Below are 23,983 nucleotides of genomic sequence, written 5' to 3' on the forward strand. Positions count from 1 at the left end.
AGTGATCATTTCAGGAGCACTTCAGGGGTGGCCCTCGGGTTGTAGGGATGACCTCTAGCATAAGAGGTGGATTTATGTTTACACAAACTGGTGAACCTATATGTTGACGTTCATCATAAGTCTTACTCCTCAGTCTTTTGATAGAGGGAGGGATCACAGGCATGGGGTCTTTGATTTGAAGTAAAGGACAAAGTAATAAAAAAAAAAACGGGTCTATTATTAATGCTAAAGGAGAAGTTAAGAAACTTAACATTTCATTACTTACTTTATGTACAAACGTAACAGTAATTTGGTGAATGTTTTTTAACTGTCATATTAGGACAGACCAAGAAAGTAAGAAGGCATCAAGTCTGCGGTATGTTTAGCCCGGTCTAAAACCTCCGTTTGCGTCAGGAAGAAGCCGCTGCCAGGGCCGATGGAGTAAGCGATGGCGGAGCTGGCAGTCACATCGGGTCATGCAGCTCTAGATTATCCAGCTCGTCCCTTAGATGGTCGACGTACTTGTTGATTTCTGTGACTCGTTGCCGATTCCTGCGCAGTTCGTCCGCGTGTACCTGTGTGAACGAGACCGTGGAGGAGTCAACATAGAAACAGAATGTGCCAGCAGATCAGACCCATTCCGCCCATCTAGTCTGCCATAAAGTCTCAAACCTTAATCAGTCGTTGGTCTCAATTCAGGAGCCATATGCCGATCTGATGCATGTTTAAAACCCCTCGCTGTATTAAGTGCTACCATTTCTGTTGGGTGGCTGATCCACTGATCTACCACCTATCTGGAGTTAGGACTGGTCTGACATTTACTGATTCCTCATCTTGTAATTCCTTATTCTTTTATTCACCCCTTTATCTAAACAGACCTTTGGGGCAATGTTCAGAATGTGGGGCAACAGCCATGGAAACTAACAAGGTGCCGGGTGATTTTTGGAAGTTTCCACCGGAATTGTGTTGTTTTTTTTTATCTGTCCGGTATTGCATTGTTGAGTAAATACATTATTGATCATGTTTAAATAATGTCCCTAGGGCAGCATGACCTTGGCTTCTTACCTTTTTGATTATGCTGCTTGACCAACTGTTGATTTTGGTAACGAGTTCATCCTCCCGGTTATCAATCTTCAGCAGGTGGCTATCGTGGGAGGCGCTCACCGCGTTGAGAATTGTGTCTTTATCAACGAAGAGCTGCCAAGAAAGTAAATAGGTTAATATCGATACCGAATTTAAAGGTGGAATACAACAACGGAGGTAAATGGGGCAGTGAGTTACCGTGCGAACGTCATCGGACATGTCTTCGTCCATCTCTCCTTTCATTACCCTCTCCAACATGGTGATTGACAGCTCCGTGAGCCTCTCGTGATGGTGATTCTCCAGGTCTCGGATCTGAGACATCGTAAAGAGCGGTGTTAAGGTAACATGCGAGGCATAGAGGGGGAGACATAATGCAAGCGCACGCATACGTAAAAAGGATATAAGCCCTGTACGGTCTCCAGGAACGACGAGGCCAATTCGGCTACGTTCCTCTCGTACTCCTTAATAATTTCCTGCGTGAAGAAGAGAGTTTTCGTTAGAAAGTTAATGGGACTGAGCCATCCGTGCCGTGATTAAACGGGGTACACGATCGGATCTTACTTCTAGCTGGTCCACTAGTTGTAGCTCCAGGGTCAGCAAGGCGTCCATCAGCCGGCCGACGTCTTGGTTGTATTGGAAAGTCTTTTCATCGACTTTCTGTTGGTCCGCGGTTTGGGTCAACTCGTTGAGAAGCTGCAAAAGCAGAACGCAGTGCCTTAAAAGCATGAAAAATAATGCGGCCGGGGTGAGACCGGTCGCTGGAGCTTTCTGTCGCCCCTGCAGACACGGGGAGGGCTGGCACTTTTTGGCCAAGTGTCCCCATCAGCTTCTTGCTGCTCCCCTCCCTTTGCAACATACACACTGGCACACGTTACACACTCTCAGACTATCACACACATACGCATGCTACAAACATACACACTAACACTAACTAACACACACTCATGCTAACACATTCACTGTAACATACATGTTTACAGTTTAGTTTACTCTTCTCTCACTCCCTCGCCCTCTTGCTCTGTCCCTCCTCTCACCCCTTACCTTCCCGGTCATGTGACCCCCACCAAGTTTCCACTTTCATGAGTGGGCCGGACCAACTCGGACCATCTTCTTTTTAAAAGTTTTAGTGTTGCCCGGGGGGCAACTGCTCCTGGACCAATCTACCCCTATGTAGGCTACAATGACAGATACGGCCACCACCATACGGAACGGCTGTAAGTTACACTTCAGTATAAAATCTCTTATAATTCATGCTTTATAGTCATTTTGAAATAACCAAATCTTCGAATTGGTGGCTTGTGCCAGAATTTGGTTACCCCGTTGACCAAGCGGATTACAACCCGTCGGATGTTCCTATTGCCGCACCTCAGTATTGTTCTCCGTAAACTCCTGGATCTTCTGAGCTCCTGCTGCTTGGTTTTCCGCGACAGCCTCTTGCAGACATTCGTTAAAAATTTTAATTTCCGCCTCTCGCTTCTCATGATGTTTCAGGCCAAATTCAAATATACTCTGGCAAACGGCGACGCATTTACTCCGGTAGGTGAGGAAAGGGTTAAGGAGCCTACGACGCAAAGAACTTCCTTCTCACCGATAAAGCCGCGAACCCATAACTAAAAATGAGGTTCCGCAGATAGCATTTCAGTTATTGTCTATATAATAAAATAAGATTTATGTAATTAATTAATAAAAAACAAATTCCTCAAAAATACATTTAGAAAGAAGAAATGGGCTATGAACAGCGAAGGATATTCATCCATTAATTCGGCGACCGCTGGTAGGCTCGATAATTTGGTGCCATCCGCGTCCTCTGCATACATGCTGTCAAAAAGGAACGGACCGTCCAGGTATTCCACAAACGCAGCCTTGGAAATAAAATGGATAAACCTTATAAAAACGCAAAAACCCCAGCACTGTATACAGTAATAACCCCCCCCAGCGCTGTATACAGTAATATACCCCCAGTGCTGTATACAGTAATATAACCCCCCAGCGCTGTATACAGTAATATAACCCCCCAGCGCTGTATACAGTAATATAACCCCCAGCGCTGTATACAGTAATATAACCCCCCAGCGCTGTATACAGTAATATAACCCCCCAGCACTGTATACAGTAATATAACCCCCCAGTGCTGTATACAGTAATATAACCCCCAGCGCTGTATACAGTAATATAACCCCCAGCGCTGTATACAGTAATATAACCCCAGGGCTGTATACAGTAATATAACCCCCTAACGCTGTATACAGTAATATAACCCCAGCGCTGTATACAGTAATATAACCCCCAGTGCTGTATACAGTAATATACCCCCCCAACACTGTATACAGTAATATAACCCCAGCGCTGTATACAGTAATATAACCCCCAGTGCTGTATACAGTAATATACCCCCCCAACACTGTATACAGTAATATAACCCCCAGCCCTGTATACAGTAATATAACCCCCAGCGCTGTATACAGTAATATACCGCCAGTGCTGTATACAGTAATAACCCCCCCAGCGCTGTATACAGTAATATACCCCCAGCGCTGCATACAGTAATATAACCCCCAGCGCTGTATACAGTAATAACCCCCCCAGCGCTGTATACAGTAATAACCCCCCCAGCGCTGTATACAGTAATATAACCCCCAGCACTGTATACGGTAATGTTTGTCCCATTAAACACCCTTTATCTGCAGCTCCCGTTGCTGTCGGTTATGTGATATTTTGGGTGACTTTCACGGCTCAGACACCACACTGAGCTGATGCTTTATGGCGATGCTAATGAAGTCAGAGAGTCCGACTGGGTGATCAAAACTGAGCCATTCTATTATTTCCCGCAGGCAATATGATAAGGAGTCGGGGGGTTTGTCTAGTAGATTGGGGCTCAGATAAAAGAGCGAGAACTCATACAAATGGTTAATACGCAGCTATGAATGGCTATATATTATAGGGCAAAAACAGCAACTGGGTTAAAAAAAAGAAAAAGTAATTTTTATTCTGATACCAGTAACAAAACGATAATAAAAAAATAGTGGGAGTTCTGCTTTACAATACAGGGAGGGAAGTGGGGCCCTGTTTTAGTACTGGGCCCCAGGATTTGAAGGTGGCCCTTTGTACACCCATAGTATAACGTGTTTGCTGCATGTGACTTATGTGTCTGTATAGGGAGACAACCATCTGCTTCCAATAGGAGCCTGCAAGTAAGCCAGGCTATGGGATACACTTTGGGTCCTGCCCCAGGGACGGAGAGAATCTAAAGTCCACTATGGATCCATGTAGTTTTTGTTACTGGCTGATTATACATTAAACATGGAACATGCTGCATATACCCCTGTGCAAATACTGCGTCTTGTTCCTTGGGTACAGTGCCTATGGAATAATTATATATAGGCAGCCCTGACACAGTTGAGATGTAGGACAAGTAATCTTCAGACTTCTCCACTGACCTTGTGTGAATCGAGCTCTCTTTGCCTCTGTTCCTCCGTCTCCTGCTTGCGCCGTTCCAGGGCCTCGTTTTGGTTCAGCTCCTCGATGGAATATTGGTACTTCAAGCTGGCAACGTCTCTCTAAGGTAGAAGATAGAGAAAGTCATGAGATTGCCAACTTTATTCATTATGGTGGGTAACATATATTGTAGTAACATTGTCTTAAGATGGTGGTAGATAACTGGAACAGCCTCCCAGCAGAAGTGGAAGAGGGTAATACAGTGGGGATATTAAACATGCATGGGATAGGCATATGGCTCCTGAATCTAAGACGAGACCAACGACTGATTTAGGTTTGACGGACAGCTTTAATTTGCCCCACCCCGGGTCAGGGGCATATTTACAATGTTGTCCGCGATCAGTCTGAAGTCCAGATACGCCAGCTCTGGGAGGTGGGCAGCAATGTATATTTTGTAATGTTCTTCTTCACAAAAAGGGTTTCCAGAGAGATTTAACGACCGTAGTTTCTTGAACTTTCGCAGGTAGGTGAGCTGGAAAAAAACAAAGGGTTAATCCCTAAACCTCCTTGCAAGACGGGGACCTCTGAGAGACGAAGAGATGTTTTCCTTACATTTTCCAGGGACGTCAGGTTGTTGTTGCCCAGAGAAAGGACCTGCAAGTTCTTCAGGCTGTCCATGTTTTCAACGACGGATATCCTGTTATTGTACAAGCTCAGATCCTCCAGCTTGGTCAGAGCGTTCAGTCCGCTGATCACCTCTATATTGTTAAACGATAAATCTGCAAATAAAACAAAAAACACAAAGAAATTAAGTTGCATTAGTAGTTTCATTTAGGGGTCTTTTAGTAAAACCTAGAGGTGGCAGGTGGGTAACGGAATGTGGATTGGCAGATCGTGGCCCCCGTCAGCTCCGGAGAAGCTGCTGGGGTCACCACAACCGACATTTGTCTAACTTTGGTAACCAGGATGGATGTTCCAAGCTTTGACGGAAAATAACAAAACCTGAAGGAGCCAACTGTCAGAGGAAGCAACACCAACTGTCACAGTATGCTGCTAGTCTGCTCACCAAGCCAGACTAAGTTCACCAAGGTGTCCAATCCTTCGATCTTCTCGATGATGTTGTTGTCCAACTGAAGTTTTGTTAGCTTTTCAAAGTGCCAAAGGTTATCGATCTTCAGGATATCTAGAACACAAAACGCATTCGTAATAAATGAGCGGCCCATTCAGCAGCCAGAGGAACGGTCCCGTTGATTGTTCCACCCCGATGTGCGATTGACTAGGACCCTGTCTGGTCAATAAATCCGAAGCATTTCTTTATATAGGTTACAAAGCCATGGGGGCATTGGCACAGAGTGGCGCAGTCACCATGGAAACCCTGGAGGAGAAACTTTTACTTTTGAAATCGAGGTGCAAGCTGGTGACATCCTTAAAGTCGATGCCCTCCATCTTGGCGATACGCCCAGCTTCGTCTTTCGGACCTTGTTCCTCCACGGCGTTTTTGAGCATGTCATTGTCGATCACGTTGGGTTCGATCGTATCGTACAAGCCGCTCATTGTCTGTAGTCACCTAAACGGAGACCAATCACAGTAAACGAAGGTTTGCATTCTAATCAGCACTAATTAGAACGCACAGCACTAATTACAATTAACAAAGATGCACATTCTAGAGAACAAAAATTTTAAAATTCTTTTTATTTCTACTTTTTTTTGTGAACCCAACTGAATGAACCGCAATAAAGTTATTCATTTTTTTTTCAGTAATTGCAGTTAAATTTAATTAGAACCCAGCAGCCTCCATGTTATTCCTGAACATCTTCCATAATGCCAGAGACAGAAATCTGCCAACCTGTGCTGACAAATCTAATTTTTTGTAGTTTTCTAACCCAGATGACCAATAATTCCCTAATTTGTGATAACATGTTACCTGTACTTCCGCTCGCAGACAAAGCATCAAGTGGTTGCTAATAGCAACTTGTCATGTGATTTTTACTTGCCACTGGCGTTCCTGTTCATATTGAATTGTGAATGACGCATAAAGTTTCTCTAGTCAAAATCTAACACGCCAATTGCTGTGGGTGTTTTGCCATCAGTGGACGGGGCTTCTGAGGATGCGCTTGCGTAGAAGCGGCTAACAGAGCTCTTGTGATTGGCTTACGTGGTGCGTAATGTTTACCTCCTTCCAATGACAGGAGCACAATGACAGTGCAGTGACCGACACACTGGCTATCCAATCGGAGCGCTTTTCCTGTCAGATAGGCTAGACAGCAGGGTTTAGTCCTTGACAGACGGGGAAGTTAGCCAATCGGAGGGGGATTCAGCCCAGTCGCCCAGTGCCCTGCTCTGTGTCAGGGATTGCAGAGGCCGGTTGTTTGTTGTCATCAAGATGGAGTTTCTGTTGGGGAACCCGTACAGCACCCCGGTGGGGCAGTGCATCGGTAAGTCTCCTGCCCCTTCCCTACCTCTGGTCATCTGGGTGACAGTGACGTCATTTCTATTCCTTTGTGTCCCTGATGTGTCTCTGTGCGCCCTGTCACCTACCTGTCACCCAGTGCCCACCTATATGTCTCACCCGATTTACGTCATCATGTGCCCCCTCATCTTATCTGTATCCCTGCTGCCTGCCACTGTGTACTTACCTGCCAGCTCCGGTACCTGCTGCCCCCAGTCAGCTCCGGTACCTGCTGCCCCCGGTCAGCTCCGGTACCTGCTGCCCCCGGTCAGCTCCGGTACCTGCTGCCCCCGGTCAGCTCCGGTACCTGCTGCCCCCGGTCAGCTCCGGCACCTACCTACCCCCTGTCATACTGTGCGCTCCCACCTGCCCCCTACGCTGTATTGCATATAACACCCTGCCGTTATTTTATATCACCTGCACTGTCCCCTCTTATGTTTATCCTCCCGGCTGCCGTTGGGGCATGTCTGTATGTCATGTCGGGGTAATTGCCTATACGGCCCTTTGTTACCCCATCGCTCCTGTCACCTCTGACCAATGCCTAGCGTCAGCTGATCGATCCCCTGTATCTGGTGCCCGTGACGACCGCTTTATATGACCTGACCCCTTCATGCCACACCGGTCAGTCTTCTGCATATTTATGGACATTCTGTCTGTCCGGCCCTTGGTCTATTGCCCACGTCCTCCGCTGATACGTTTAAAGCCCCTACCCCGGGCGGCGGATCACTGCGTTCGTTTCCATCTTTGGAACTGATGAGGCGGAAACAGTAAGTCGCTCGGTCCGCAGGAAATGCTGAATTTTTTATGATCCCGCTTGCCGTGTTCTGCAGCCCAAACAAATCCAAAGGCCGGCATGAGCTCCGATTTCACCTGTGCTGGGTACGGGGTTTGTGGCCACCGGTGGTACCCAGTTGCACCCCCTGGTGGCGGGGCAGTTAAAGAACTGCAGCAGGAATTTACCCCTTCACCTTGGCCTTTGGTCTGGCTGGCGATCCCGGGGGATAACTACTTAGTAAAATGTGGGTGTTTTCACTAATCTGCGGGTTAAACATTTTTAGATCGTAAACTTACTTGCCGGGCCCTCAGAATCCCACCATTCTCGCCAGGGGCAGCTTGGGGGGGCTGGGTTGGGTCATATTAACAGAATATATAGTGAAACCTAATGAATGCCCGCCACACTAAGGGTTAAAATGTAACCTTTTAACCTGCGGTGGGTTTTTACTTTTATGGCCGTTATCCCCCCCCCCTATTCAAGGAATTCCCCTGATTGGATATTATGCCCCCCATTAAAAGGACCCTGCAGCCATCATGGCCCCTTTAAATTTAGTGATGCCCCCTTACTAATGCAATGGGGGTGGTCCCTATGCATTCGCCTTTTGCCCACCTGCAAAACACATCAGGGAGCACCGTAGAAGACCACCGTGCACATGCGCGGAGAGCACTCCCATTGATATCAGTGTCAGCTCTTTCTTTTAGATGCCCCCTGCAGGAGAAGCCCCCCCGGGATTGGACCCTCATTACAAGTGACCCCCCCCAGGCGCTCCGGGGAACGGTTACCTTTATCTTGAATATTGGATTTTTTTATTAAATGATGAGAATTTTATTTGTATAAAGAATATTCCGCTGGGATTCGGAACCAGTGCTTACCGGGTGTGTCGTCTGCATGAGAATAGCAGTAATTACCTGAATCAAAGCCTGCGGCGATTGCGCAAGCAACGCAGAAACACCCTGAAACACGGAGCGTCAGGAGCAGGCAGAGATGTCACCTGAGAAAGAGACCGCTGAGACTCGCTTTTGTCCGGCTTTGTGAATTGCATATTCTTCTCCCGTTTTAATGCTTTATGGTGATGCTAATGAAGTCCGTCCCTCCATAGACTTTCATTAGTCAGAGAGTCCAGCTGGGCGATTAAGACTGAGCCATTCTATTGTTCCCCGCAGGCAGTATGATAAGTAGTCGGGGGGTTTAGTAGATCGGGGATCAGATAACAGAGCGAGAATCATACAAACGGCTGATATGCAGCTGCCTGAAAACATTTATATTATGGGGAAAAAACTACAACTGGGGTAAAACAAGAAAACCAGCAGAATATTTCTGAAAACTAATGTTTAATCTGAAAAAAAATAATAATAAATAATGGTGAAAATTCAGCTTCCAGTGAAAAGATGGAATTTGCTATGAAAATGACCTCAGTAGAAAGCAGATCAGAGACGGGGAAACTAATAACCGGTGGGGGGGACTGTAAAGTAGAATGTGGGGTTTTGGGGGGATTTTGCCCCCCCGGGGTACGTGGTTTGGGGTTCTATGGGATGCGTAACGGACGCGGATGTGTTATGGGATCCTGCGGATTATGTGACGTTCAGAGAATCTGATTATCGGTAACGAGATTAGAGCCCCGCGCTGCGCGAGACCGATGTGTGCGGGATATTAACCCATTCTCTGCCGGTCCGGCGCAGGCTATACGAGAGCCTCCAGGAATCCAGAACCGGAACAAAAAATAGTTTAATAGTTTCCATGAAGAGTTTGTTTTTCCGTGAGAAGCATCCCAGTGATCGTTTTCTCCTGTCCGCACAGCAGCCTCGATAGATACCCCTATATATACATTTATTAATGAACAAAATCCTCATCGTATCCATAGTAACCTTTTTGCCGACCCTCTGCTGTAAATCGTTTTAATGAAACTCCATCTTTTTCAGAAAAGGCCACAGACGGCTCCCTGCAGAGCGAGGACTGGACCCTGAACATGGAGATCTGTGACATCATTAACGAGACGGAGGAAGGGTGGGTGATGCGCACTCCCTGCGAGTCCTGCCCCGCCGCTCCTAATATAAGGGAGATCCCCCACCTACACATCGGGGCGTGATCAGGAAACTGCAACAAATGGAATTACGGCAGATGGTCTCTCGCCCGCAATAATCCGACGGGCTGTAATGTGTTCCAAACATTTCAAAAGGCCGGAGGGGCTCGTTTGTTTTGGGGGGCAGTTATTCCTCTTTATACGGAGACCCCTCAGACCATAAGTCGTGAAAATTTTATCGTTAGACGTAAATCATCTTCAGCGAGCAGCTACCAAAACTATGTGGGTTTTTTTGTTTGTTTGAATTAATAAAAAAAACTCTGATTGTTTTTCTTTCTTTTAGCCCAAAAGACGCCATCCGAGCCTTGAAGAAGAGGCTAAACGGGAACAGGAATTACAGGGAGGTGATGCTCGCGCTGACCGTGAGTTTCAGGTCCATCTATTAATCTGCTGCGTGATATTACATTCCCGGGGGGGGCGTTATTACCCCCCATCTACTCCTCAGATTAAAAATACATTTTCAGAAATATATCGCTCTGTTTTACCCCAGTTGTAGTTTTTGCCCCCATAATATAAATGTTTTCAGGCAGCTGCATATCAGCCGTTTGTATGATTCTCGCTCTGCTATCTGATCCCCGATCTACTAAACCCCCCGACTCCTTATCATACTGCCTGTGGGAACAATAGAATGGCTCAGTCTTAATCACCCAGTCAGACGCTCTGGCTAATGAAAGTCTATGGAGCAACAGACTTCATTAGCATCGCCATAAAGCATCAGCTCAGTGTGGGGTTTGAGCCGGGAAAATCACCCAAAATATCACATGACTGACAGCGACGGCGGCTCCAGATCTGCAGATTGGAGGAAAAAAAAGAGAGATAAAGCCAACCAACATTACTGTATACAGCACGGAGGGGGGGGGGGGAGTTGCATAGCTGTATACAGCGCTGGGGGGTATATTACTGTATACAGCGCTGGGGGGTTATATTACTGTATACAGCGCTGGGGGTTATATTACTGTATACAGCGCTGGGGGTTATATTACTGTATACAGCGCTGGGGGGTATATTACTGTATACAGCGCTGGGGGTTATATTACTGTATACAGCGCTGGGGGGTATATTACTGTATACAGCGCTGGGGGGCTATATTACTGTATACAGCGCTGGGGGTTATATTACTGTATACAGCGCTGGGGGTTATATTACTGTATACAGCGCTGGGGGGTATATTACTGTATACAGCGCTGGGGGTTATATTACTGTATACAGCGCTGGGGGATATATTACTGTATACAGTGCTGGGGGGTTATATTACTGTATACAGCGCTGGGGGATATATAACTGTATACTGCACTGGGGGGTTATATTACTGTATACAGCACTGGGGGTTATATTACTGTATACAGCGCTGGGGTTATATTACTGTATACAGCGCTGGGGGTTATATTACTGTATACAGCGCTGGGGGTTATATTATTGTATACAGCACTGGGGGGTTATATTACTGTATACAGCGCTGGGGGATATATTACTGTATACAGCGCTGGGGGTGATATTACTGTATACAGTGCTGGGGGTTATATTACTGTATACAGCGCTGGGGGGTTATATTACTGTATACAGCACTGGGGGTTATATTACTGTATACAGTGCTGGGGGTTATATTACTGTATACAGCGCTGGGGGTTATATTACTGTATACAGCGCTGGGGGTTATATTACTGTATACAGCGCTGGGGGGCTATATTACTGTATACAGCGCTGGGGGTTATATTACTGTATACAGCGCTGGGGGTTATATTACTGTATACAGCGCTGGGGGGTATATTACTGTATACAGCGCTGGGGGTTATATTACTGTATACAGCGCTGGGGGATATATTACTGTATACAGTGCTGGGGGGGTTATATTACTGTATACAGCGCTGGGGGATATATTACTGTATACTGCACTGGGGGGTTATATTACTGTATACAGCACTGGGGGTTATATTACTGTATACAGCGCTGGGGTTATATTACTGTATACAGCGCTGGGGGTTATATTACTGTATACAGCGCTGGGGGATATATTACTGTATACAGCGCTGGGGGTGATATTACTGTATACAGCGCTGGGGGGTTATATTACTGTATACAGCACTGGGGGTTATATTACTGTATACAGCACTGGGGTTATATTACTGTATACAGCACTGGGGTTATATTACTGTATACAGCGCTGGGGGTTATATTACTGTATACAGCGCTGGGGGTTATATTACTGTATACAGCGCTGGGGGTTATATTACTGTATACAGCGCTGGGGGTTATATTACTGTATACAGCGCTGGGGGTTATATTACTGTATACAGCGCTGGGGGTTATATTACTGTATACAGCGCTGGGGTTATATTACTGTATACAGTGCTGGTGGTTATATTACTGTATACAGCGCTGGGGGGTTATATTACTGTATACAGCGCTGGGGTTATATTACTGTATACAGCGCTGCGGGTTATATTACTGTATACAGCGCTGCGGGTTTTATTACTGTATACAGCGCTGGGGGTTATATTACTGTATACAGTGCTGGGGGTTATATTACTGTATACAGCGCTGGGGGTTATATTACTGTATACAGCGCTGGGGGGTTATATTACTGTATACAGCGCTGGGGGTTATATTACTGTATACAGCGCTGGGGGTTATATTACTGTATACAGCGCTGGGGGTTATATTACTGTATACAGCGCTGGGGGGTTATATTACTGTATACAGCGTGGGGGGTTATATTACTGTATACAGCGTGGGGGGGTTATATTACTGTATAGAGCGTGGGGGGTTTATATTACTGTATACAGTGCTGGGGGGTTATATTACTGTATACAGCGCTCGGGGGGGTTATATTACTGTATACAGCGCTCGGGGGGTTATATTACTGTATACAGCGCTCAGGGGGGTTATATTACTGTATACAGCGCTCGGGGGGGTTATATTACTGTATACAGCGCTGGGGGGGGTTATATTACTGTATACAGCGCTGGGGGGGTTATATTACTGTATACAGCGCTCAGGGGGGTTATATTACTGTATACAGCGCTCGGGGGGGTTATATTACTGTATACAGCGCTGGGGGGTTTATATTACTGTATACAGCGCTGGGGGGTTATATTACTGTATACAGCGTGGGGGGGTTATATTACTGTATACAGCGCTGGGGGTTATATTACTGTATACAGCGCTGGGGGGTTATATTACTGTATACAGCGCTGGGGGTTATATTACTGTATACAGCGCTGGGGGTTATATTACTGTATACAGCGCTGGGGGGTTATATTACTGTATACAGCGCTGGGGGGTTATATTACTGTATACAGCGCTCGGGGGGGTTATATTACTGTATACAGCGCTGGGGTTATATTACTGTATACAGTGCTGGGGGGTTATATTACTGTATACAGCGCTGGGGGTTATATTACTGTATACAGCGCTGGGGGGTTATATTACTGTATACAGCGCTCGGGGTATTTCTATCTCTGTGAATATTCCGCGTTCCGTTAAACTTCTCTCCTTTATCGCAGGTTTTGGAGACTTGCGTGAAAAACTGCGGCCATCGCTTCCACGTTCTGGTGACTCACCGCGACTTCATCGACGGGGTTCTGGTCAAGATCATTTCCCCCAAAAACAACCCCCCGACCATCGTTCAGGACAAAGTGCTGGCGCTGATCCAGGTGGGTGATTCCGTACTGTGGCTTTAACCCCTCTGCTGCCAGGGGACAGTGCAGATTCCAAAGCCTATTGGAGTACTGGTTCATAGTAACTGGTTTCTGTGGGAACTCCCCAGTAAACCCAGTTCAGATAAACCCAGATGTTCCACCATCCCAGCTGCCCTTGAACCCTGTAGAGTTCCGTTTCTATACCCAGTGTTCATTAAACTTCCTCGGGCCGGCTGAGGATGCTAGGACTTATGTTCGCCAGCATATAGGTTACAGCGTATAATCCGTCTGCCGAGATGTTTTGAAGCACTTCCCGATTAGAGGATGATGAGAGTTGTAGTCTCTGTAGCCCGTCTTCTGGCAGCTCCGTTCTAAATACAGACAAAGACATTGGGGTGAAAATAGAGCATTGGGGTGCCTATTGCTCGTTATCTGGAGATTAAGGTGGGATCTTTACGGCGTTTCTGTTAACGTGCCGCGGGGTCTCTCTCTCTCCCGCAGGCCTGGGCCGACGCGTTTCGGAGCAGCCCCGACCTCACCGGCGTGGTGCATATTTACGAGGAGCTGAAGAGGAAAGGGACTGAGTTTCCTATGGCGGATCTGGATGCCCTGTCGCCCATACACACCCCGCAGAGGGTAAGATCGGCAGCCGCCGGCACATTCACCGCAGCCTCGATTACCCTCCCTCTCTGCATTTGGGAGAGAGACCCCCGTGGACGGGTATAAGAGGAGACGGTATTCCCGCGGTCCAGCCTGGCAACCAGACTGCGAAATCTTCCGACCCCTCATGGGGGGGGTTATTTGTGTTATTAGGGGCTCCCCGATTTCTGTATCTTACTCCGTAGCGGGGGAAGGGTAGGGGATCGGCTTTCAGCATCTAAATTAATTATTGATGCCGGCCAAAGAAAGCCTCGTCCAATCCGACGTGGCGTAACTAACCCTGTGCGTGCCAGAGAGCTTTATATGGTTATTAGGAGACTCGCGTGGCGGATATGGTGGGTCAGCAGTCCCTGCCCCCACTTCTGATTATAAATGCCCTTATGGCATCATCTCGTTGGGGGGGGGTGTATGCCGGTGTAACGTTTCTCGTAATCCTGTGTTGGCAGAGCGTGCCCGAGGTGGATCCCGCGACCAACATGCACTCATCTCAGACCCAGCAGAGGGTGAACTCCAGCTCCGTGTCCACTCCGTCCTCCACTCCATCTCCCTACAGCACCCCAGCAGGGCCAGTGCCCGTCGTAGGAGGGCCGATTACTGCCAACTCCGAGCAGGTAGGGGGCCACATGGGCTGCCAGGTTCCTACGCCAGCAGTCACTGTACAGGGGGTGGATAGCCAGAGACATCAGAACTAACCGTGGCCCTTCTAACCCTAATCGTGGAACACACGCGGACAGCTGGCCATCGCTAAATAACCTCCCTCCCTACAGATTGGCCGCCTCCGCAGCGAGCTCGATGTCGTGCGCGGCAACATGAAGGTGATGTCCGAGATGCTGACGGAATTGACTCCGGGACAAGAGGACGCGTCTGACCTCGAGCTTCTGCAGGTACGGGGGGTCCGGGGAACGCGGAGCCCTTTGGGTGGGCGTTAAACACAAGATCCAAAAAAGTATAGGAGGGAAGGGGACCCCCGTGGCTACCACTGACGCTCACATGGCTTCTTTCTCAGGACCTAAACCGAACCTGCAGGGCGATGCAGCAGAGGATCATGGAGCTCATCGCACGCGTGTCAAACGAGGAGGTCACGGAGGAGCTTCTACACGTGAACGACGATTTAAATAACGTCTTCCTTCGATACGAAAGGTGAGCGCTGAATATCGCTTATACAGAACGGCCGCACGTGGCTTTAAACATGTATGTTCCGTGTGTTCTGCTAGATGAGGAGGCAGCGATGATACAAAATAAAACATGCAGCACACGTTAAAAAAGCCTCTTATGGGCCGAGAGACTGCACAGGCGTGATGTAGCCCCCATTAAACTGTTTGTGCCCATAACCTAACCAGAAATCACCTGTATTTTCCGTTAACAGACCAGGAGGGGGCGCTGTGCACCGAGGGTACCTGCTGCAGACAGTGGCGTTGTGCCATTACTCGTTATGAAGTATTGTACGGCAGCAGATACTTTGAGAGCCAAATTAATCTTTTTCTGGTGTGTTTTTACACTTGACTTTACTGTGAGGGTGTTAGGAACTGCCTCCCAGCAGAGGTGGTAGAGGGTAATACAGCGAGGGGATTAAACATGCATGGGATAGACATACGGCTCCTGAATCTAAGACGAGACCAACGACTGATTAAGGTTTGAGTCTTTACAGCAGGAGAAACAGGTGACTAGACGGGGGCCGAATGGGGCCGATCTGCCGGCAGGGTCTGTGTTTCTATGACTTGATGTTGGCTGGGTACTGTCACCTCTACCAGAATGGCAAACGACGGTCCTCCTGCGATCATGAGAGGAGATCCTGAAAGGTTCCACGGCGGCAGAATCCGTGATGCATGGCAGAAGAATCCCTCGCGTCTGCCGGCATCTCACGTTCTTTCTCTGTTCGCAGGTTTGAAAGATACAGATCCGGGCGCATGGCACCCAATACCAACGGGGTATGTACTGTCGCTTTAAACTGCCCCTGGATTGTTCCATTAAGCGTCTGGGCGCGGGGTTGTTACTTTATCTCATAACCACGTCCTAATGTCATCTATCCGTATCTGTAGTTTTTGTGTACTTTAGTACATTCAGTAACCGTTTGTGGAGCAGACTGGACCTTTCCCCCCTAACACTCTTTGTGTAAACACAGACCGCTATTTATAGTGTTTTGGGTGAATTACGCCAGTTTCTGGCCGCAGAACATCCGTCCCTGTATTGGACAACAAAACCCATCGGGCTGCTCTTTGCCCTTCCGCTCTCCGCCAGCCCGGGAGCCGCTGGAGCATGCTGGGAGTTGTAGTCCAACCGCCACTCAAAGTCTAACATCCCAGTGGTATTTGAATGCAGATGTTAAAATGCCCCTCGGTGCATCGCAGCCCCCCTGACCCGTGTGTTACATGTTCTAGGTAATGAACGAGGTGACCGAGGATAACCTGATAGACCTTGGACCCGGATCGCCTGCCGTTGTTAGCCCCATGGTGGGAGTCACGGCTCCTTCTACCCTATCCTCCCAGCTTGGCGGACTAGGTAACCGGCTATCTGGATATCTGTTAAATATACCGGCTAGCGTTGGACTTTCACATTTTAGACTCTATCTGGAGTTTATCCGTCTTTGTGTCTTCGCTCTTTAAGTTGTGTAGTGTAATAGCACCGCTTAGCATACCGCTCCCTTTAGGGCAGTCATTTTAATCGTGTATTAATCAAGGTTTTGCGCTCCGCACGATGGAAGCTGAGATCCAGGAAGAGAAGCCCGACATCCATGCAGTTCCTATCGAATGACATCATTACCCCCCCATGTGATGAAGCCCTCCGCAATGTAGATGCCCCTAGCCAATGAGCCTTCCTGAGAGCCAACCGTTTATTTTATGACACCTAAACTTAGAGAGAATTCATCCTGATGATCATCGTTAACCCCGAGTGGTTCTTTTCTGTTACAGACGTGGGTTCCAGTAGCGTCAGTTCCGCCCTCGGCACCCTGCCGCCCGCCGGCCCGCGGGACGAGTTTGACATGTTCGCACACACGAGAACCAACACGCTGGCCGATCAGCGGAAAAAGTAAGCGGGTCAAGGTCTGTCTTCTGTGCGTCGCCTGGTTCACGGATCCGCTGTTCTACTACCAAAAAATCTAATTGCTGCCCCGGGGCGGGCAATTCTTTCAGCGCGTTGGGGGGGGGGCGTCTGACTGATGGACCTCAGATGCCCCATTCGCTCACACGGATCCTTTTGCTCTGTTCCAGCGTAAAGTACGAGGACCCGCAGGCTCTCGGAGGTCTGGCATCGGCTCTTGACGTCCGGCAACAAAACACAGGAGGGGTAAGTGAAGGGGGCATCGGTTTCCTTCAAAGGGCAGAAGCTCGACAAAGGATGGGAACGTTTGGTACCAGCCTCATTGTAAATGGTTACAATCATATAAACAGTATTATAGTCTAGCGTGGAATTAATGTTTGATACGGGGGGGGTCAAGAGCCAGGAGTCCATTCTTGACTGCCACGCGCCATGATTCTGGCCAAACCTAGTGTTACCACCCCAACCGCTCGGCTGATCCACCTCTTTATCGGGAAGACAGAATGTGATTCCCAGGTGCAGGTTCTCGTATGACTGATAAAGTTATCGGACTGCACACGTGTGGGATTGCGTACATTGGACCCTCTGACCGCCGCATGTTCAGGGTAATTAGGGCAGATTACGATTGGTCGGTGTCTCTATCGCGCACGCACTCCACGGACCGTGTCTGCAGATGAGACTCGCATCGGCACGGAGTCTATGAAACCCGCTTTAATCTTTATTATAGCGTTACGAGTCCTGCAGGCTTTCAGCACTTCTGTTTTTGGTAAAATATCTGGGGGGGAAAAAGTTCGATTGCTGGGATTTCATGGGTTTCTGCAGATTGATTCACCCCACACGTGTTAAAGTGCCAGGGACCAGGAGGTCACAAACCAGCCGAGATGGTATCGCTGGGTTTGATATTCGCCGGACATTGCTTTTCTTCCTTTGTAATTTCTTTCTTTTTCTGTTGTCGCTTTTTTTTTTTTTCTTTTTTCTGGAAATGTTTGTTTTTTTACCCAGAAGAGAGTTAAAGGTGGCGACTCTGTCATGGAGCCCATAGACACGTGGCTTATCACCCAAGGAATGGTGAGCAATTCACCAATATAACAGATCCCTTCCCTTAATGTGACCCTAAGCCCACCCATGACGTAACACCGACCGGAAGGGCCGTCCAGGTATCCCAGACAGACGGATTTCTGCATTATTATTATTATTTTATTGGGTCGGAATGTATTTTATAATACGGGAAATAGTCCGGTCCCGCACTAAATAGCCACAATGCTGCGCTTTAGACCAAGCAGAGATCATGATGTGAATTCAGAGACTGCTTTCTCTGCGTCTCCCCATTATTGCCTCCGGGATTCTATATTTAACCATTTATATTCTTTTTCTGTATTGATTTCTGGATTTGGCCATTTCTAGGTTAAACTCAACTATATACTCAGAGCCCCGCTTGGGGGGGGGTTAAGGAGTCAGTATGACAGGGGCGGCCTGCCATTCTCCAGCTGTTTAGGATGATGGGAGTTGGAGTCTGCCACAGAGATATAGGAAGCCTTACGCCATGTGGTTGACCAGCTGTGCAAAAATCCTGCTGTCCTGAGACCTCCTCTGTCCTTCTCTTTCCTAACAAAACCCGGCAGAAACAGATATTTTAGCGAAGAATATTAATATTCATTTTTTATTTTTTTTAATCTATGTTACTAAATTTATTGCCGTTATTTAAAGGTATCGCATTTCCTTCCGGTTCAATAAATCTCTCTGGAGTCTTACCTACCCTGTCCTAGGGGTATAGTGGGCAGGATTATTACGGGGTCCAAATTCCTTGGCGACGAGACTTTTGCATTAACCGTCTAAAGTCCAGAACACGTCAAAGGTTCACCAGATAGTCCCAGCTGTGAGCTTGCGCGGTACAGAGCACACGGAAGGCATTACATACGTGCAGCAGGGCACTTTCACCTAAATAGCGTGACCTCAGACACATGCAATTCCAAACAGGTTTATCGAGAGAAAGGAAGGGATTACAACGTGACGGCTCTTTTTTTTTTTTTATTGCTTTATGACATCACAACACAGCACCGTATGCATAGAAACATAGAAAGTGACGGCAGATAAGAACCAGTAGGCTCATCCAGTCTGCCCGACCTCTGAGTGCTTTCCTTTAGTACCTGCCCTTATCCTATATCTCGCTGAGCCTTATTCCTATCCCATGCTTGCTTAAATGCCTTTACTGTATTAACATCTACCACGTCTGCTGGAAGGCTATTCCATGCGTCCACCAACCTTTCCGTAGCGTAATATTCCCTGATGTTACCATTAAACCTTTGCCCCTCTAGTTTATGCTTGTGTCCTCTTGTTGCGGTTTTATTTCTCCTTTTAAATAAACTCTCTTCCTTTATCTTGTTGATTCCCTTTAAGTATTTAAATGTTTCTATCATATCCCCCCTGTCCCGTCTTTCTTCCGGGCTGTATATATATTAAGATCCTTTAACCCTTCCTGGTAAGGTTTATCCTGTAATCCATGAACCATTTTAGTAGCCCTTCTCTGCACTTTCTCCAACATATCTACATCCTTCTGGAGATCCGGTCTCCAGTACTGTACACTATACTCCAAGTGAGGTCTCAGCGGTCCTCTGTGCAACGGCACGAGCACTTCCCTCTTCCACAGCTCTGACCATTTCTCCAGTTTACCCAAATCGTTTGCCATTTGGCTTCTCCCTCCAGGAACATCAACCCTGTTGCAAATTTTTGTGTGGTCAGCAAATAGACATCCTTTTCCATCAAGACCTTCTGCAATATCACTAATAAAAATATTAAAGAGAACGGGTCCAAGTAGAGACCGCCGATGTACCCCACTGGTTACAAGACCTTGTTCTGAATATACGCCGTTGACTACAACCCTCTGTTGTCTGTCGCTCAGCCGCTGCCTGATCCGTTCAACAACATCGGGATCTAAACCCAGAGATTGCAGTTTATTTATAAGTCTTCTACGTGGCGCAGCGTCAAAGTAGTTATTCTTCACAGGATCATTTACATTATTGTTATTATTCTATTTAATAAATATAATATATGTGTTATCCAAAGCCAAACAAACTTGTAAATGCTTTGGAGGTTATACATAAAAAAAAAAACAAACAAAAAAAACCCCTTGCAATCACCGTGGCAACCAGTGAAATGTCCAATGCTAGAATATTTTCTTAGTTGCTATGGTAATAGCGCTACTTGGTTGTCAGCTAGAATATTTCCTTAGTTGCTATGGAAATAGCGCCACTTTTTAACATTTGCACCAGAATTTTACGACGTGCAAAGGTAGTGATGTAACAATTCATGTGTTCTTCCCAGGGGGGTAACGAGTACGACGGTGTTCGTTTTTAAATAAAGCTGGAGATTTTTAATTTAAGCCTCGGTACCGTTAACGTTTTACGTTTAAAGCTAATTTAACCTTTGCCCCCCCCCATCGCTGTTTGTATGAGGATTTAAAGGGTTAATGGTACGTGTAGAACTGCTTCCAGGGAACGCGGAGCGGTAATCTGGGATGCCCCAGGGGCCAGAGAGTATCGGCGATGTCCTGCGCTCAGAACCAGGGCAGGTGGACCTGTAGGAGCCCGTGAGCATAAACCAGGACAGCAAAGGGACCTAAAGCGCTGAAAGGGTTAATGTAGCTTGCACATCACCCCTAACCCCCTTCACCTTACCAATTAACCCCCATGATCCATATTATGAGTTTGTATTATGTTGTTTTTTTTACGTTTTACTTTTTGTCATTTTATATATTTTACATTTTCATGTTTTTATTTCTCGTGTCCTTCTTTCTTTTTTCCTTCTTTGTTCTTATTTTTTTTCCTCCCCGTTCCCTGCTCCGGGGGCTGTCCACTACCCGCTCTCTTTAGATCCCGGTTGCGCAGCCCTCTGATATGGATGACGTAGAGGAATGGCTCGGTACCGACCTGGTGAGACGCGCTTTATACTCGGTAACGTTGTGTCCCGTTAGGACGGTTTTATCAACCAGAGCACAAAAGACAATTTCGGGTTGTTTAAAACTGGCCCAAAGAGCTTACAATCTGATTTTAGAGCAAGGTTCTCCCAGCAGTACCAGTGCGCACGTACATCAAGTAATCATCAAAGCTTAGGCAGCTTGCATCATCTCCCTGGCTGTTTAACTCCCATGATCCTCAGCCATTATATGTCTAGCTGATTAGCTTTCACCAACAGAGAGAGATCCAGGGGGGCCGGAGCTAAATGTATTTGGGCTCCGTAGGATACGGCATCCTATATATAACGTGTATTGGGAGGGGGGGCAGGAATGATGTCATTGTTATAATAATGTTGGATGTTGATGTTAATGCTCTGTTTTACAGAAAGGAGAGGACCTGGACGAAGGCGTGACCAGCCAGGGTATGTATGCATGTGTGTGTATGTATATATGTGTGTGTGTGTGTGTGTGTGTGTGTGTGTGTGTGTACCCTCTGCAGGTTTCAGCCGTGGTGGGGACATTTTTTTGGTTACCCCCCACATCTTCACTTGGATAACGAGGTGTCTCGCGCTTCTGTACATCCTTGCCGTCTCATTAATGAACCCGTATTGGACAGACCCCTGCGTGGCGCCCGGCCCGGCACAGAACCTGGCGTCGTAACACCGCGTGGCTGCTGACTGCTTTGAAATCCCACCATTCTGTGCTCAGAATCCCACGTCCCCCCTTTGTGAGAATTGCCCCAGAATAATCCTTTATGATGTATTTATGATGTAAGGGGGGCAATAAGGGGATTCTGTGTTCTTTCGATGTAGAATACGTGCCGTTAAAATCTAGCTTCAGCAATTTCCTATTCTAAAAATATTTAACCTCTTCAGCACCAGAGAGGTGATGCCGCCTGCTCTACTTGGGACCACCGGGCACTGAAAATGGGGGTCTTGTAATATATAATACTTAACTGTTTGCTTCTGCGTTGTACAGAATTCGACAAATTCTTAGAAGAACGTGCCAAAGCTGTGGAGAGGATGCCGGACCTGCCGTCTCCCCCCGCCTCGGAGCCCGGCGCGACGACGGCAAACCCTGCCATCCGCAAGAAGCAGGAACACGCCGAGGACACGCTCTTCGCGCTGTAAATAATCACGCTATGCACATCCGTGTACAGGCCCCATCACATCGCCCCCGCAGCAGCGAGCAGGCCTTACGCTAACAGCCGCGTCCCCCCTAATTCAGTTAAGCCTGGGATACCCTATCACTCTCTATTAATATTTATATGAAGTATACATGGTAAGGGTGCAGAACCTCTAGGGATGTCTGGCTGTCAATCAATAGAACAGTATAAGGGGGGGTCTCGCCATATAATATGGTCAATAATGTTCCATGCGAGTTCTCGCCTGCCCAGGAACCTGCATTGTGAAGCTAGTTCTTGCAATCTGGAAGCCTCTTGGGGATCAGAATGCGGCCCAGATTGTCATGTGATGCAGCGTGCATTGTAATCACACCCATTCGGCCCCCGTCTAATCTGCCTGTGTTTCCTGCTGTAAAGACTCAAACCTTAATCAGTCGTTGGTCTCGTCTTAGATTCAGGAGCCATATGTCATATCTTATTCATGTTTATATCCCCTCACTTTATTAGCCTCTACCACTTTTGCTGGGAGGCCGTCCCACCTATCTACCACCTTTGACACTAGCCAGGGATAGTACTAGCCCTTAGTGTCCTAAGTCCAGTCTGGAAAAGTGACTCTGAACTGTAGCGAGCACTGGATCTAAATAACACGAGGAAACGGGGACGAAGGGACTCCCTGCAAAACTTTATGGGGGTTCCCTGCTCTTCTGCTAACAAAAACGTACAAAGCAGGGACCTGCTGACTCTATGAACACAATAAATAAATTGTGAGTCCCCTTTAAGATGGGAGAACTCTTTTAATATTTAATGGACCTTCTTATATTAACCATCTGTGGCTTCTATTTAGTATGGCTGTAGTATTGCAGCTATATCCTCTTTATCAGCTTCCTTTTATTACTACTCAGCAACAGCAGAGAGAGTAATAAGCGCCATAAAGAGCATAAAACGCCTTCCTGAAACCGAGTAAGAGCTCCGACACAAATAGTTAATGACGGGAAGAAGCTCGGCCCCGAGCGAGCGCAGCTTCCAGCTCTCCGTGTGATATATATATAATATATAATATTATTATATGGTTATATATATATATATATAATATGTATGTGTATATAATATATATTGTCCACCATAACTGAGCATTGACAATTATTTCGTTAGATATTGACAGCCTTGCTTACCTAGAGCTTCTGCATCTTCTATCGCTTACCCCCCTGCCCTGGGAGAGAGGTCTGCGATACGTTGTATGTAAATAACGGCTACCGGTCTAGTATGTAACAGATGGCCGCCTTCTGAAATGGAATAATTCTCTCTAAAAATAATGTGTCCCCCCCCCCATGGCGATCCAGGTATGGCTTCAGGCTTTGGAAGGCATTGTTACGACTGAGCGATCTACCGCATTCCGTGTAAATTCCTCTGCATCCCCATCGCATGTTCCAGGGAAACAATGAACCTTTTTATATATATATAGAACTCTATTAGTAATGTATACCTGAAAGCGATGTTTGCACAGCTACGTTACCTCTCAGCTTCATTATGTTGATAAAGACAATAGGATAAAGGTAAGGGGGTCTCTGTATGGCTCAAAAATGTCCAAGATCTAACTAAACCGCAGCTTTGTACCCCCCCTACGCTGCTGTTCCAGTAGTTAGACATTTTAAAAAGATGTGTTTCCAAACACCCCCCCCCCCAGGGTGCACAGTGCTGTACCTTTGCTGCGCTTCTGCCTATGGTTGGCTATAAGCCTGACCTGAGATAGACAGATATTTCATATCCGTAAAA

At 47.1% G+C, this 23,983-nt stretch overlaps 2 protein-coding genes across 4 annotated transcripts; one reads left to right on the forward strand and one right to left on the reverse strand.

The window, feature by feature from the left end:
• Positions 1-203: 203 nt before the first annotated feature.
• DRC3 (dynein regulatory complex subunit 3) lies at positions 204-6,060 on the reverse strand. The gene is made up of 12 exons (XM_053471560.1): positions 5,892-6,060; positions 5,564-5,680; positions 5,110-5,276; positions 4,883-5,029; positions 4,500-4,619; positions 2,812-2,924; positions 2,428-2,602; positions 1,624-1,755; positions 1,465-1,535; positions 1,261-1,384; positions 1,045-1,176; positions 204-554 (listed from the first exon to the last, which is right to left on the reverse strand). The coding sequence occupies exons 1-12, from the start codon at positions 6,049-6,051 to the stop codon at positions 444-446; spliced, it is 1,569 nt and encodes a 522-aa protein (XP_053327535.1). The 5' UTR covers positions 6,052-6,060; the 3' UTR covers positions 204-443.
• Positions 6,061-6,800: 740 nt separating this feature from the next.
• Positions 6,801-22,302, forward strand: TOM1L2 (target of myb1 like 2 membrane trafficking protein). 3 transcript variants are annotated; one of them, XM_053471102.1, is made up of 16 exons: positions 6,801-6,932; positions 9,641-9,725; positions 10,085-10,163; positions 13,305-13,454; positions 13,941-14,075; positions 14,546-14,710; positions 14,867-14,983; positions 15,106-15,239; positions 15,982-16,027; positions 16,478-16,598; positions 17,009-17,126; positions 17,309-17,423; positions 18,138-18,203; positions 21,005-21,064; positions 21,473-21,509; positions 22,066-22,302. In XM_053471102.1, the coding sequence occupies exons 1-16, from the start codon at positions 6,881-6,883 to the stop codon at positions 22,215-22,217; spliced, it is 1,632 nt and encodes a 543-aa protein (XP_053327077.1). In that variant the 5' UTR covers positions 6,801-6,880; the 3' UTR covers positions 22,218-22,302. The 3 variants fall into 3 exon arrangements, with proteins under 3 accessions (XP_053327077.1, XP_053327074.1, XP_053327075.1); XM_053471099.1 differs by lacking the exon at positions 18,138-18,203 and having other exon boundaries at positions 17,309-17,384; XM_053471100.1 differs by lacking the exons at positions 18,138-18,203; positions 21,005-21,064 and having other exon boundaries at positions 17,309-17,384.
• Positions 22,303-23,983: the final 1,681 nt, after the last annotated feature.

Source organism: Spea bombifrons, chromosome 7 (genome assembly GCF_027358695.1).
Source record: "Spea bombifrons isolate aSpeBom1 chromosome 7, aSpeBom1.2.pri, whole genome shotgun sequence".
NCBI lineage: Eukaryota > Metazoa > Chordata > Amphibia > Anura > Pelobatidae > Spea > Spea bombifrons.